The 15,799-nt window shown below is 34.4% G+C and overlaps 1 protein-coding gene across 13 annotated transcripts in view; it reads left to right on the top strand.

Annotated features, from left to right (window-relative positions):
* ARHGAP12 (Rho GTPase activating protein 12) overlaps positions 1-15,194 on the top strand; it is a 135,049-nt gene extending 119,855 nt beyond the window's left edge. For all 13 annotated transcript variants that reach the window (XM_074405243.1, XM_039478862.2, XM_074405245.1 and 10 more), the window contains 6 exons: positions 327-443; positions 2,376-2,474; positions 3,824-3,901; positions 3,996-4,130; positions 4,372-4,474; positions 5,307-15,194. In XM_074405243.1, coding sequence (XP_074261344.1) covers positions 327-443; positions 2,376-2,474; positions 3,824-3,901; positions 3,996-4,130; positions 4,372-4,474; positions 5,307-5,481 — 707 coding nt within the window. In that variant the 3' untranslated portion in view covers positions 5,482-15,194. The remainder of the gene's footprint in view (positions 1-326; positions 444-2,375; positions 2,475-3,823; positions 3,902-3,995; positions 4,131-4,371; positions 4,475-5,306) is intronic.
* Positions 15,195-15,799: the final 605 nt, after the last annotated feature.

The raw sequence follows: 15,799 nt of genomic DNA, 5'->3' as shown, positions 1-15,799 counted from the left end.
GAATCAATGAAGATAAGTAGTTAATCATTTATGAAATAATATGTTAGAGTAAATTAGGGATGTCTTGGCAGATATACCATAGAAGGTACAGTTGTCATGTTTTTAGTGATAAAAATGAAATGTTTGTTTGGTGTATAACTTTGAAGTGGGGTCTGTGTTAATGTAATTCTTCACATCTTATCCTTAAACCACATTAAGCTAAAGTAACTGAACTGTACTATGATCTTGACATATGAGGTTAATTTGTTTTTGCATGCTAGCTGGAAAAACTTTTGTCAAAAAACTTTATTTTTACAAATGCTTATTATGTGTCTTTTTGTGTTAAGCCTTGAAAGTATCTACAATAGATTCTTCAGAACAGAAAAAAACAAAGAAAAACTTAAAGAAGTTTCTCACACGACGCCCCACTTTGCAAGCTGTTCGTGAAAAAGGTTATATTAAAGGTTGGTAGGAGAAGTATTGTTGATAATAATGAATGTTGGCCTACATCAGAAATAAGATGTTTCAAATTAAAAACAAATCTTTTCAAACAGTAAGAATGTTATTTATTCAAGTATTCAGATGCAATGATTAAAAGACATTTAAGTAATTAAAATAGATTTTTTAAAAGTTTATTTTACCTAAAGCATTGGACAGACATACCAAACTAAACTTTTAGAAAGCCTGTTTCAGGGGAACTATGTGGGTGTGATTGGTGGCAGATTTTTAGAAATGATGACAATGGAAAGTTTAGTTTTGACATGTAAAGATCACAAGAAATAGGAAATTTTGAATAAACTATCACTAACAGAAGAAAAATGAACAAATTTTTACCTTTGATTGTCATTTAAGGTCATTTAAAAATTAGCATAAAGTGGTGTTTTTTTTTCTGATTTATATACTTATTTATAAGCACTATAATGGACTAACAGAATCTTTTTTAATAGAAAAATATTCTTTAAAAATTACATTATTTGTGTATGCTTTTAGTTCTTACAAGCATGTTTAATTGCAGAGGTAAATTTTTCTAATATATGAGTTAAAACAATGGCATTTATTCATAAAAATAAAGGTAAAAATAATAGTCTATAATGTATATGTCTGTCTCTGATTATTATGAAGTTTCTTATAAAGACTGTCTGTTTGTGAAGCACCTGCATTAAAATACGCAAACAAGTTTATTAAGAAGGTATTTAAAGCCAGGTGCAGTGGCTCACATCTGTAATCCCCCCACTTTGGGAAGCAGGAGGATTGCTTGAGTCCAGGAACTCAAGACCAGACTGGTTAACACAGGGAGTCCCACTCTCTACAAAAAATTAGCTGGGTGTGGTGACACATACCTATAGTCCTAGCTACTTGGAAGGCTGTGTGGGAGGATCACTTGAACACAGGAATTAGAGGCTGCAGTGCAGCCATGATTGCACCACTGTACTCTAGCCTGGGTGACAGAGCAAGACTTTGTCTAAAAAACAGTATTTAAGACTTCTAGGAAGAGTCTAGCTAATTAAGTCATTCAAATTAGCAACTTCAAGATTTATAGATCACAGGTATTCTCAAATAAAGCATATGAATTTGCATGATGAGTTTAGAGTCCTGAAAAAAACAAAAAAGGCCTGGCAAATAAATGAATGAAAACTGCTGCTAATTCGTTCACCATGCCTTTTGCCTGAGAAATATAAACTGTTGTCACTTTATGGCCTTACTCATCACTTCAAATTGTTTATTTTCCTGAACGTTTACTGCTGATACAAAATTTCAAAACTGTCAGGTTGAAAGATTCATAGAAGAGTCTTTGAAATACATTCTGTGAAATCAAATGTTGGTATGTGATGAGTGGTTAGATGCTTATTTGAATACTTTTAAAAGTAATTGAGTATTTACTAAGTGCTAGGCATGAGTCTAGGTGTTACGAATACCTGTTGGTATTCAGGAACTACATGGTCCTTTCCCTCATGAAACTTATGCTCAAGTGGGAGGTAGACAAGATAATGTGAAATAGTGACAAATGCTATGATTCTAACATAGTAGTAAACTAGGATGTGACTAGAATTGGTTTGTCTTAGGTAAAGATGGTCAGAGGGGTTATTTAAGGATGTGACTTTTTGCTGAGACTGGAGTGAAGAAGGAGCCAGTTGGGTGGAATATTGCTTTCTGCAGAAGCAATAGAAAGTACAAGGTTCTCAGGCAAGAGTGAGTGAGGGTCTTTATGAAGTCTAAAAATGAATTTTTGATGTGAAATTGAAGAAGTAGGCAAAATGTATATTCCATAAGGCATAGGGCCCTCTTAAACAATACCTGCTTACACTGGATGTTTCTGTTGCACTATGAATGGTTAGCCATTTCATCAACTGAACTTTAGCAAGATGATTGACTTTTTGAAAATAAATCTTTTTCAGATCAGGTATTTGGATCCAATCTTGCTAATCTGTGTCAGAGAGAGAATGGCACAGTGCCAAAGTTTGTGAAGTTATGTGTTGAACACGTTGAAGAACATGGTAAGAGAAGGATTTTGATTTTTTTTTTTTTATTAAGCAAACCAACATCTTGTTTTGCCATCAAAATTCCTAGAATTTTTATGATTTTGAGTGATACAACCAAAATTTCCTTATAGTCCTAAGATATTAGGAAAATCATTTTGTTTGCAAAACACTTACAGGTTTACCACTGTTTCAAATCAAGACCTCTCCCGGCATCGGTTGAATGTTTGGTACTCACAGTTAAGTGTATGGTATTCTTTGAAGCGATTTCATTTAAGCATTTGCTTAAAATGAGGAAGATACTGATTGTGAAATTGAGTTTATTTTTAAGAAATAATCTGACACTTTATAAGATCTGAGAAGATTGTGTTTACTTACTAAGTTTCTTCTGTTCTAAAAATCAGATGACATTATAAACTGTTAAGTCAACCACAGTTGTCTCATGAGATAAGTACTTTTTACATCGTTTTCTGTAAAATATGACAAACTAATTTCTGTTGTTAATTTAAACATAGCTATAATATTTATACTAGTTTCATATAAATTAGCACTATATCGATTGTAATAGCATTAACTTATATCTGTATATCATCAAAAACATTTTATACAATTAAAACACGTAATTTAATTTGTAATTTCTGCCAGTTACAAATCTCTTGTCTCACTGACTCCTCTTGTCAGCATGGCAATAGAGATACCACACTATTGTCTTTATTTGAAGCTAAATGAGTAGTGCATTTGATAATGTGCTTTAGTAAGTTTGTACACCATTATCATTTAATGAATAGCTGAAATTTCAGGGCTTAATTGTATGAATTTCAGATGATTCTGTTCCACATATGAAAGAAAATAATAAATTATAGCAAATTACCTTTGTGTTTATAGAATCATTAGTTTAGTTGTTAGCTTATATTAAGTTTACTTATTACAAGCACTTAATATGACAGACACTTTCAATAAACTTTTTATACTATGTGCGTTTATATTATAAAATGGTGTGCAACATATGCATGGGCTGATTTTACCTACTGGCTTCCTTTACTTTTTGAATTATCCCTAGTTGTTTGCAGAAATTGATTTGAAATTGTTAGTGTTTTAAGATTAATGAAACAACTTCCTTGAGCTGATTCACACTCTACATGATGAGCAGAGTAGAGTTACTGCTCTTTATTAAAAAGAATTCAGAGTGAATCTCCATCTCTCTTCCTTGCCAAGCATCTACCAGAAGTCATTTAAATAAAGAGAATATTTGTCCATTTGATTTTAGGTTAATGCTAATGAGTAAGAATTCTGACACATGCAGACATGTTCAGAAGAGGCAAACAGGTAGTTTAAACACACATACAATAATTATTATTGTCTCTTAGGTTTGGATGTTGATGGAATATACAGAGTAAGTGGCAACCTTGCAGTGATCCAGAAACTAAGGTTTGCAGTCAATCACGGTAAGATTATATTCCCTGTTGTTACTCAGATTCATAAGTTTTTGAACTGACTTAAAGTCGTTTTTTACAATGTCCAATTCCTGCTGTCTTTCAGATGAGAAATTGGACTTGAACGACAGTAAATGGGAAGATATTCATGTCATTACTGGAGCACTCAAAATGTTTTTTCGAGAATTACCAGAACCTCTTTTTACATTTAATCATTTTAATGATTTTGTTAATGCAATTAGTAAGTATGTAATTCTATTCAGTTTTTTCTAGATACTGAAAATTCCTTGCACAGATTAAGCTGCCCTATTTTTTGATCTATCTTTAAGCAAGTATTTTCAAGATTGTTTTACTGTGAACATTTTAAATGTGACCACCAGATGTCACTGTGTATTACCAAATATCAGCTTCCAAACTGTCATTGCGTTCAGTTTCATAAGAATTTGCTGTAAAATATCTGCTTCTTATTATCCTTTTTTCAGAGCAAGAACCAAGACAGCGAGTCACTGCTGTTAAGGACCTAATCAGACAGTTGCCAAAGCCAAACCAAGATACAATGCAGATTCTTTTCCGACATCTCAGAAGGTAGGAGGACTGCCCAGTCATGGGATGTGGTATAGCATAAGGGGAAGCGGGAAGGCCTGCGGGGCCAGGGTCGCTCAGACCCAGGTTTGGATCCCAGCTATGCTACTTGCTGTCTTTGTAACTTGAAAAAGGTACTCAACCCCTTTTCGTATCAGTCCATCATGGGTACAATGATTTGTTATGAAGAATACAATAAAGTAGACATTATATGTGACGTATTTATGTAATGCTAGCACATAATAGGTGCTCAGGAATTGTTAATATGAAGTTAATATAAAGTTAATATGAAGATGAGATTGGATATTAATTGAGGTGTATTATGTTATCCTATAATAAAGCCATCATGGTTCTGGGCTACTACATAGCTGCTTTAATAACTGAGTTATTTCATCTGATAGAAAGTACACTGGAATACTAAAACAAAAATTCCTAGCTAGAGAGATTTTTTTTTAAAGAAGGAACATAAAATGAGTAAAATGGAATTTTAATCTCCATACCCTAATAAGATTTTTTTCCCATCAGCTTAATGGGGCAATCATTGTTAATCTGAATTATACTTAAATGTTATATTTTCAAAACTAAGCTAAAATATCACACATTTAAAAGTTTGTTAGAGTATGCTTAATTACACTGTTCAGCTGTGTTTATCAAAAAGAAAGCTTCGCATGGCATTTAGACAGAATTCTACTTGGTTAAATAGTTTATGCATCATTTTAGGAAAATGATCATTACTTCTCTTTTTAAAATGCAGGCTGTTAGGTATCTAATACCATTTGAAGAATTTTCCCTGTCTTTTACTTTCTCTTTTAACAACTTCTTTTTTTCCCTTCAGAGTTATAGAAAATGGAGAGAAAAATCGAATGACCTATCAGAGTATAGCAATTGTTTTTGGTCCCACTCTGTTAAAGCCAGAAAAAGAGACTGGTAATATAGCAGTTCATACTGTGTACCAAAATCAGATTGTAGAATTAATTCTTCTGGAGCTAAGTTCCATCTTCGGACGTTGATTCTTATGAAGACAACCTGTGGAATAGACGCTGGATTCCATCAGATTTCAAATGTTTATACACAAATGTATTTTATTTTTTTGGACCAAGCAGTGACTCTTTGATTTTGCACTTTTTTGTTTTGAGGGATCAGAAGGGAAGGGGAGAGTCAAGATGTGTGTTAAGCCCTCAGATTTGCTGCTTTGTTGCAAGTTGATAGAGCTACATGTAATGATGAATTCATTTTATCCTGAATGTTTGCATTTCATACTCTGAATTTCAGTAAAAATCAAAACTTAGAATTCTAACCAGTCATATACACTGGATAATTTGGTAGGAAAACTATATTTTTTTCCCTGAAATTGGATAATGTAGACTTTCTTCTCAAGATCTGTAGATCACTTGATAGAACAATACTTACTATCAGTTATTTTGGAAACGCTCTTGGGCATTGTAAACAAAATGAAGTATATCCATTTTGAAACCTGTGTATTTCTGTTTCAGGATTTCTGCATGCCGTGGCAGTCTAAGTGCCAAAATTCATTATAAACCCAAAATAACCCCTTGATGAAGGCTTGCTGTCTTTTGCTGTGTTACACAGCATCCTTACTGGATATCTTAGTTGCTTGTTTGGGCAGTACACTAATATTACTTAAAACACTGTGATATACTGGAGTTTTAGTTAGCTTAAGTCACTTCAGGACATTTTTAGGGCTGTCTTGCTATACTGAATTGTAGCTAACAATCCTAATTATACCTAGTGCCATACTGAGTTCTTGGTATGACCCTGTGGAAACAGACATTATTTTATGTAAATATAGGCTAAAGACTTAATGTCCTTTAGCTTGTGTATATAATTGTGTTGTATAGTCTCAGAGTACATTCTAACCCTACATTTCTAATCATGATATTGGTAATCTTTTCTGTGAATATTAGATTTCCTTCAGAAATAGGCCATTATTGGGGAAAGTTAACTGTGTGCACTTTTAGATATTAATTACATTTACAGGCAAATCACTGTAATGAGAACGGTACTGGAAAAATACTGAATAGACTTGCTAAATAGCACATGCACTACAAGAAGAACCTTTTAGGTTATTTAATATGTACAGAAAACAAAGAAAAATTTTATTACAGAACTCTAATTCCAGTATGAATAGTGGAAACACATCTGTAAATTAGATGGTTGTTGGGTGGAAAATGACTTTGCTAAATTCAAGAATTTCTTTTTACCTACTAATGTAGATTGATTTGTATAATAAAACACAGGGTTTGGAAGGTTTTGTTACAGGGAGCATGGTCTGTTGAAGATTTTTAAAATGTATTTTTCTAGATTAACTGCTGTAAATGAAATGTCTAATAAAACTATAAGAGGTTTAGAGATTTTTCCATTGGAAATGTGCATTTTGGTTTTTAATTTTTTTTTTGTTTTTTCATTCACTGGCATACTCTTATACCTCATTTTAAAAAATCAACTGAATCCAGTATTCCCTGTGACAAATACATGTTCCTCATTTCATGCACAATACATGTTCCTCATTTCCTCTCTTCCATGCCAACATTTCTCTGCCCTCATGTACACTTTTTATTTCTCAGTGTTTGAAAGTGAGTGATTTGTGTGTGACCAGGATTTTTTTTCTTAGGAATGCATTTATAATTTACAGATTGCCTTCCTTGGGAATAAGTATGTTTTTGTATGATCTGTCTGTAAACCTCTCACCTGAATTTTGTGGTAGAAATCCTGTATTTGTTGTTGTTGTATGTTAAATTGATAACAAACCAAACTACTTGATAGCTAAAGTAGATTGTTTTGGTTGGGGAGAAAAAGCCCTAAATCAGAATGTTTGTATTTGCCTAAAGATGTCCTTAATAACACAATATGCTTTAGATCTTGCTTATATAGTGATTGTATACCAAGAAAACAATTAGACTCAAATCAGTGATGTTCTTGCTCTTGGTGTTCATGAACATATATCAAAGATTGAAATTGTCCCGTGTTTCTTGTGTCAAGGTACGTGTGTGTGTGTGTGTGTGTGTGTGTGTGTGTGAAGTCTTAAATGTTTTGTCTGCAGTTAATCAGTTTATTGTAATATTCTATGTACAGTGAGATTAATGTCTTGTGTTTTCATCCTTTGTGAATTAAAAGTTCTCACTTGTTTTTGTGATAACAAAATCAGTAATATTTTCCTGTCTTCACAGCTTGGTTTTATAGTAGAAAATATATTAAAAGCTGAAATAAATTATCAGTGGAATTTTATTTGTTAGTAAGTCTTTCTTCAGAATGTCATTGAAAAAAGTAGTTGAAGATTTAGAAAAGAAAGTATATTCAAATAAACTTGGCATTCCAATGAGAAGAAAAATACTTACCTAAATTTTACAGAAATAAGAAATTTTACCTTTTACTCTGGAGAAAGTAAGTTAATTATTAAATATCTCAAAAAAAAGATGTTCATATTTTAGATAGAGACAAATCTTTAAATTGTTTTTTTCCTATGTGAAAAGCACAAATGAAATAATTTAGTGAAACCTTGGGTTTAGTGGTAGATGGGTTCTATGTGTGTTTATACATATATACACAAACTTATGTTTGTGCTACGTGTGTGTGTGTGCACACCATTGTTTACATACAAGTGAAAACTCACCAATAATAATGGCAGCTACATGGAGACTTTTTTTACTATTTCAGTTTCATTCCATGCTTCTTTGCCAGCCCACAATACTGGATATTAAGATAGCAGTGAAGGGAAAATAGTTATTCCATAATTGTGCCAAGAGATTTTTTCCAGCTCATGGGAGAGGCTTCTAATTAAATACTTAAACATGTAGTTTCCCATGACTTGAATTCCTCAAAGATCTTTAGACATTTTTAACGAAATACACAGAGGAGTCCACATGTCTTTTTAGTAAAGAAGAAAATAAAAATAGTCAAGTGGGTGCCACATTCTCACTAGTCTAATAAAAATCAAATGTTCAAATATTTCATCTCTATAGAGAATGGAAAATGGGTAGAAAATAAGATTTTATGGAGTTTACTATTATCCCTGAACTGCAGCCATCAGCTCTAATGATCTTCTTTTACAGAAAGCACTTCTCTAGTGTAAGACTACAGAAGGTGTTTAATAGGGCCTTTAGCCTGCGTGTTACAGTCTTGGAGGCGGAGCATAGTTTTTGTTCTTATTTTTTTTTAATGGTATTCTAGTGCAGCTAACATAGTACTATTAATTGCAACTTTAGTTTGATACAAACAAAAAAATCAAATGGTTGCAAAACAAAATAAACTGTCTTATAATGATGGTGTATTAGAATCTATTGGAAATTCACAGGCGGTATCCTAAGGCTGATCAGAGTCAGACTTAGTATTCTAGAGAAGGGGGAGGTACCGAATGCTTAATGAGACATCTGTAACTACCAAAGACAAGGGAGTTCTCCTGAAGAATCTCAATTAGTCTGCTCAACTGAAGTTTTGTGGTCCAGTGGTGGCTGCAAGTATATTCTGCTGGATTGAGCTTTTACAAATTAGCCTTATGTGAATATAGCACTTAAATGAACTCTTTCATTTCCTTCATTGCTTCCCTTCTCCCACAGGAAAAAAAAAAAAGGAAACAAAGAAAGCACTTTTACAGTGCCCTCATAAACAGAGCACTTGGAGAACAAGGTAACTGTTTAACAAACTACTACAATACGTATTTACAATAGGTGTTTTTTTTCTCATCGACCCTCCCCTCCCTTTATTTTATGTCCTCTCTTTTAATGTTTTCAGAAAAGTGGTCTTTGGTAAATATTTTAAATTATTAATGCTGGTAGCCAGATCTTTCAGGTAGTTCTGATAGTTGTGGCTCATACTGCAAGTAGCTTTGAAACTTGTAATACTGCCATAAATTTTATAATGATGAAATCCATGGTGACATGATAATGACAAATGATGCTCTAGAGGGCTTTATAAACAAGGCATTTGCAGAGGTAGAAATTCAGCACAGACTTCAAAGCCACCTTTTCCTCCTAGGCGTTTTGAGAGATTGTTTATACAGTCACATGATCGTTAACGATGAGGATATATTCTGAGAAATGTATTGGTATATTCGAACATCATCAGCTATGTGGTGCAGACTATTACTCCTAGGTTGCAACTCTCTACGTCAGGTGACTACTGGATACTGTAGGCGATTGGAACACAATGGTAAGTATTTTTATATCGAAACATATCTAAACAGAAAAGTTACAGTAAAAATACAGTACTATAATCTTATGAGATGACCATGGTATAATAAATGCACTCTGTTGTTGACTAGAACATCATTATGCAGTACATGGCTGTATTTAGGTAAGAAAAATGGGAATCTTACATGCCAAAGTCATACTCTTACGATTGATAAAGCAGGAAAGGACCTGTAGGGTCCCTCGCACATTTCACAGTTTACTGTTTTATAGATGAAATAACAGACCCAGACTGATATGAATGCCAAAAGTCGTATGCTTAGTGACACAGAATGATAAGCCTAAGGCTGAAGAGAAGTAATATTTTGATTAGCTATGTTATTTCCAAAGTTTGTGATAAAATTAAAGCATATTCTGGCATGTTCAATAATATTTGAGGAGCAAACAAGTAACTTGCTTTCTGTTTCACACTAAGCTAGTTGTTATCCTTGTGGCATATTGAAACATATTTTCCAACATCTGTTATGAATACAGAAGCAGCAGAGGGTAGGTACTGCTTTTACTGGTCTCTCGTTGTTCTGGTTGCATAGGAAGTAAGCTAGCCTCCCTCTCTGTCCCCCGGCAAATAATCGGAATTCAGTGATTCTGTTTCTATCCACTGACATTCCTGGATAGGCCATTGTGTATATTCATCTCTTCTTAATATGGATTTCTGCTTTCACTTATGTTCTAGAATCATGCTGTCCAATTGCTGTAGCCACCAGCCATATGTGGCATTTAAAAAAAAAAATTGTGGCAAAATATGCATAACATAAAATGATAACCATCAAAATCATTTTTAAGTATACAGTTCAGTTGTATGAAATACATTTATATTGTTAAGCAACCATCATCACCATCCATCTCTGGAACTTTTTTCATCTTGCAAAACTGAAACTGTGTATCCACTAAACAATCAATCTCCATTTCCCCAGCCTTATGAAAACCACCGTTCTCTCTCCGTGATTTTAACTACCTCATGTAAGTGGAATCATGCAGTATTTGCCTTTTTGTGACTGGCTTATTGCACTTAGCATAATGTCCTCAGGGTTCATTTATGTCGTAGCATACTGCAAAATTTCCTTTTTAAGGCTTAATAATACTCCGCTGTGTGTATATGCCACATTTTGCTTATCTGTTAATTTGTCAGTGAACAATGGGTTGCTTCCATGTTTGAGCTATTGTGAATAATTCTGTGAACATGGATGTATAGATATCTTAGAGATTTGCTGAATTTGGTAATAATTTTTTGGATATGACACTAAAGGCAGGGCAACAAAAGAAAAAGACAAATTGGACTTCATAAAATTTAAAAATATTTGTGCATCGAAAGACATTATCAATAGAGTAAACAAGCAACAGGAGAAAATATTTGCAAATTGTATATATAATAGAGGATTGGTATCCTTGATATAGAGAGAACTCCTAAAATTCAACAACAGTGAGAAACCTGATTCAAAAGTGGGCAAAGGGCTTGAACAGACATTTCTCCAAAGAAGATACACAAATGGCCGATAAGGACATGAAAAGATGCTCATCATCACTAATTTATTAGAGAAATGCGTATCAAAACTGAGATATCACCTTACACCCATCAGGATGACTTCTATCAAGAAACCAGAAAAGAAGTGTTTGCAAGGATGTTGAGAAATTGGAATCCTTTTCCACAGTCGGGTGGGAATATAAAATGGTACATCTACTGTGGAAAATAGTATGATGATTCCTCAAAAAATTAGAATTAACACATGATGCAGCCATTCCACTTCTAGGAATTTTAAGTAAGTTTTAAGTAAATTTAAACATCCAAAAGTTTACTTAAAATTATATAGTACTTAAAAATTTAGTTACTCTGTTACAATAGCTACATCTCAAATGGTCAGTAGGGACTTGGAGTTAATGGCCGCCATATTGAACAGTGCAGCTATAGAACAGTGTCATCAACAGAAATATCTACTGGATAGTGCTATTCTAGAAGGTTGGGATGTGGGGAATAAGCAATTGCAGAATGCATGTTTTGCAAAATTCTTTTAAAAATACATGATTTATAGCATGTAATATTTCATCCATCTCCCTCATGCTAGTCTCTTGAGTCCATGACACTAGGAAAGTCCACTGGCTCCAAGTGGCCAAGGATGACTTTTAATGCTGCCCGATAAAAATTTGTAAACTTTCTTAAAACATTATGGTTTTTTTTTGTTATTATTTAGCTCATCAGCTATTGTCAGCATTAATGAATTTTACGTATGTCCCAAGACAGTTCTTCCAGTGTAGCCTAGGGAAGCCAAAAGATGGGACATCTTGCTCTAAAGCCACAGTAATTTAATATTGATATAAAGATATAGACAGAAAAGTTGAACAAAGGCTAGAAAAAACATCTACACACATTACTAATTGTCTAAAGATATTACTGATTTTCAGTAATGAAAGTTAACTACTGACATATATTGACCTGTATGAATCTCAAACTTTAATGTTCAATCAAAGACTCAGAGGTTATATGTTCCCTTTCAAAATTTCAAAAACAGCAATCAAGACCAGTGTCAGAAGGCAGCATAGTGATTACTTCTGAATACTGCTAGAAGATAAACTCAGATATCCAGGAGATTAATGAGAAAAACAAACCATCAAAAATGGCAGTAAGCATTGAATCTAATTACCTATAGGAGGCCAAGACTAATATAGGTATTATGATTTGAAAATTGAATGTTGGGGTTGTAAACCTTGATAACAGAATAGATACATATCTATATATAGAGAGAAAGGGGAAACATTTTGAATTCCTATAATTCTGCTGATTTCCTCACATTTTATAGGCAAAAGCTGCCATTTAACATTGATAAATAGCTAAAAGTATGTTCAAAGTGTAAAGATACAATGAGGTAATCAAATAAAACTGTAGCAGAGAAGAACGTAAAAAAAGATATTACTGCTCCCAGGAGTCAAACATAATAGAGTATTCAAGGTATATGAAGTTAAAGTTAAAAGATGAAACACTAGAATAAAAGCACAAACGTTCCAAATTATCTGAAGAAATACAGAAACAGCAAAGAAAACATTGGCCATACAGTAGACGGAGCAAAGAAAGCACCAACCATATCATAAAGCATAAAACCAAAAAGAATGCACAAGAAAGAAAACAATCATCAAATAAGAAGATAGAACCAAGATCAACCTTACCTGCCTTGTGAATAAGTGTAAATAAATGGGCTATGTTCATCTACTAAAAGAGACAGACTCAGATAACAAAGCTTCCCCAACAGTGTAATGCTCTAAAGACACAATGTAAACGAATGATTCAGAAAGTTTGTAAATAAAAAGATGGTAAAATCTATACCAGATGTATGCAAGCAAAAATACTAGGGTGTGATCCTAAAGTCAGATGATTTTGAATTTAGAACAAAATCATTAAAAAGAAACAGAGACATTAAAAATAGCAAGGAGTGTGTATCATGATAAAGTTACGAATGACGGGCCAGGTGCGGTGGCTGATGTCTATAATCCCAGCACTTTGGGAGTCCTAGGCGGGCAGATCACCTGAGGTCAGGAGTTTGTGTCTAGCCTGGCCAACATGGCAAAACCCCATCTCTACTAAAACTACAAAAAGTAGTCGCGCATTGGTGGTGCATGCCTGTAGTCCCAGCTACTTGGGAGGCCGAAGTATGAGAATCGCTTGAACCTGGGAGGTGGAGGTTTCATGAGCCAAGATTGTGCAATATACCCCAACCTGGGTGACAGAGTCAGAGTCCGTCTCAAAAAAAAAAAAAAAGTAAGTTACGAACTGTGCAGTAGATAGCAGAGCATCAGCATTTACAGAGAAGCTATAGGGGGAACGAAAAAATGCAGAAAACACAGCAGCTCAGTTATTTAATTCATCTGTTTTACTTTTGTTAAACGTCAAGAGGATCAAAATTTAAAAACGACCTAAATACGATCCTTGATAAGGTAGAAATATGTGTGTGTGTCTCTGAAAATAAAAACTCATTCTTTTTAAGTGACAATGAAGCATTCATTAAATTTTTACGTAAGGCCTCAAAGAAGACTTCAGTGAATTCTCAGTAGTAGAGAATATATACATTCTTTGATCACAGTGCACTAAAAGTACAAAGCAGAAAACAGATCAGGAACAAAAATTCTACTACTTTGATGTTAAAAACCTCTCAACTCAACTTTTGAGTCAAAAAGGAAAATTTGGCCGGGCACGGTGGCTCACACCTGTAATCCTAGCCTTTGGGAGGTGAGGAGAGAGGATCACAAGAGCGCAGGAGTACAAGACCAGCCTGGACAACATGGTGAGATGTCGTTTCTGCAAAAATTTTTAAAATGAGCCAGAAGTGGTGGCATGCACTAGAGTAGTCCCAGCTACTCTGGAGGCTGAGGCAGGAGGATCACTTGAATCCAGGAATTTGAGGCTGCAGTGAGCTATGATCACACCATTGCACTACAGCCTGGTGACAGAGCAAGAGCCTGTAAAAAAAAAAAAAGAAGAAGAAGAAGAAAACTTGGCTAACATTACAGGATATATAAAAGACAAATGATAAGAAAACTCTATCAGAACATACGGGTGCTCAGAAGAAAAGGTATAGCCTTATTTATTAATAAATGCAAGACCTAACTTAAGAATATACCAAAAACTTTAAAAAATTAACCCAAGGTAAGTAAAAATAATTTGTAAACACAAAACTGAACTTAATTAATTAGAAAACAAAAATGGTCTAATAAGTTGACTGAAGAGCTGGCTCTTTGAAGGAAAAAATTAACAAAATAGAACTGATAAACTGTTAGCTAACTTGTCTGGGTCAATGCAAAATGTAATTATTTTAGTGCTTATTTAAAAAAAATATGTGATGGAATTATATAAACAGGCTTGAAACGTTGCCTTTTGGGATTATTTAATTTTTATTTTCTTATCTCTAGCAAAATTAAAAGTTGTGTCGCTAGATGGCATTTTGTTTTGTTGGTTTCTGGAAAAGTGGATACACATTCAGATCCAGTTCTGCTGGTCAAAAACACATAATTCAAAAATTAAACCTTTAAAGCTATTCAAAAATTAAACTTTTAAAACACATTCAAAAATTAAACTTTTAACTTTTAGGGTGGCTCATGCCTGTTATTCCAGCAATTTGGTAGGCTGAGGCAGGGGATTGCTTGAGGATAGGAACTTGAGACAACCCTGGGCAACACAGTGAGTCCTATCTCTACAAAAAAATAGAAAAATTCACCAGGTGTGGTGATGTATGCCTATAGTCCCAGCTACTCCAGAGTCTGAGGTGGGAGGATCACTTGAGCCTAGGAGTTCAAGGCTGCAGTAAGCTATGATCACACCGTGGAACTCCAGCCTGGGTGACAGAGTGAGACCCTGTCTCTAAAAAAAAATAACAAACTTATAAGATTCAGTTTAGACTGGGCATGGTGGCTCATGCCTGTAATCCTAGCTCTTTGGGAAGCCAAGGCAGAAGAATGGCTTCAGGTCAGGAGTTGAAGACCAGCCTGGGCAACACCTTAAGACCGTCATCTCCACCCAAAAAAAAAAAAAAAAACAATAGCCACGTGCAGTGGCCTATGCCTGTGATCCCAGCTACACAAGAGGCTGAGGTTGAGGTTGAAGGATGGTTTGACCCCGGGAGCTCACAGCTGCAGTGATTGCACTATCACACTCTAGCCTGGATGGCACAGTGAGACCTTGTCTCAAAAAAAAAAAAAAAAAAAAAAAAAAATTTAGTTATACTAGATTCAAAAGTCGAAATAATATTAAAAGATGTATAACACATGAGAAATTTCACTCACACCCTGTCCTCGTTCCTCCATGTCCCAACTCCAGGTCACCATTTTATCCTTGTTGTCACTTCAGTATTTATGCAAATAAAAGCAAATTGGTATTTTATTCCCCTCTTTTCTTTAAAAAATTTTGAAGTGATTTCAAACTTACAGAAAAATTTCAAGAGTAGCTGGGCGCTGTGGCTCACGCCTGTAATCCCAGCACTTTGGGAGGCCGAGGCGGGTGGATCACAAGGTCAAGAGATTGAGACCATCCTGGTCAACATGGTGAAACCCCGTCTCTACTAAAAATACAAAAAATTGGCTGGGCATGGTGGCGCGTACCTGTAATCCCAGCTACTCAGGAGGCTGAGGCAGGAGAATTGCCTGA

Source organism: Saimiri boliviensis, chromosome 8, assembly GCF_048565385.1.
Source record: "Saimiri boliviensis isolate mSaiBol1 chromosome 8, mSaiBol1.pri, whole genome shotgun sequence".
NCBI classification, from domain to species: Eukaryota; Metazoa; Chordata; class Mammalia; order Primates; family Cebidae; genus Saimiri; species Saimiri boliviensis.
This window is presented reverse-complemented; position numbering and strand designations above follow the sequence as displayed.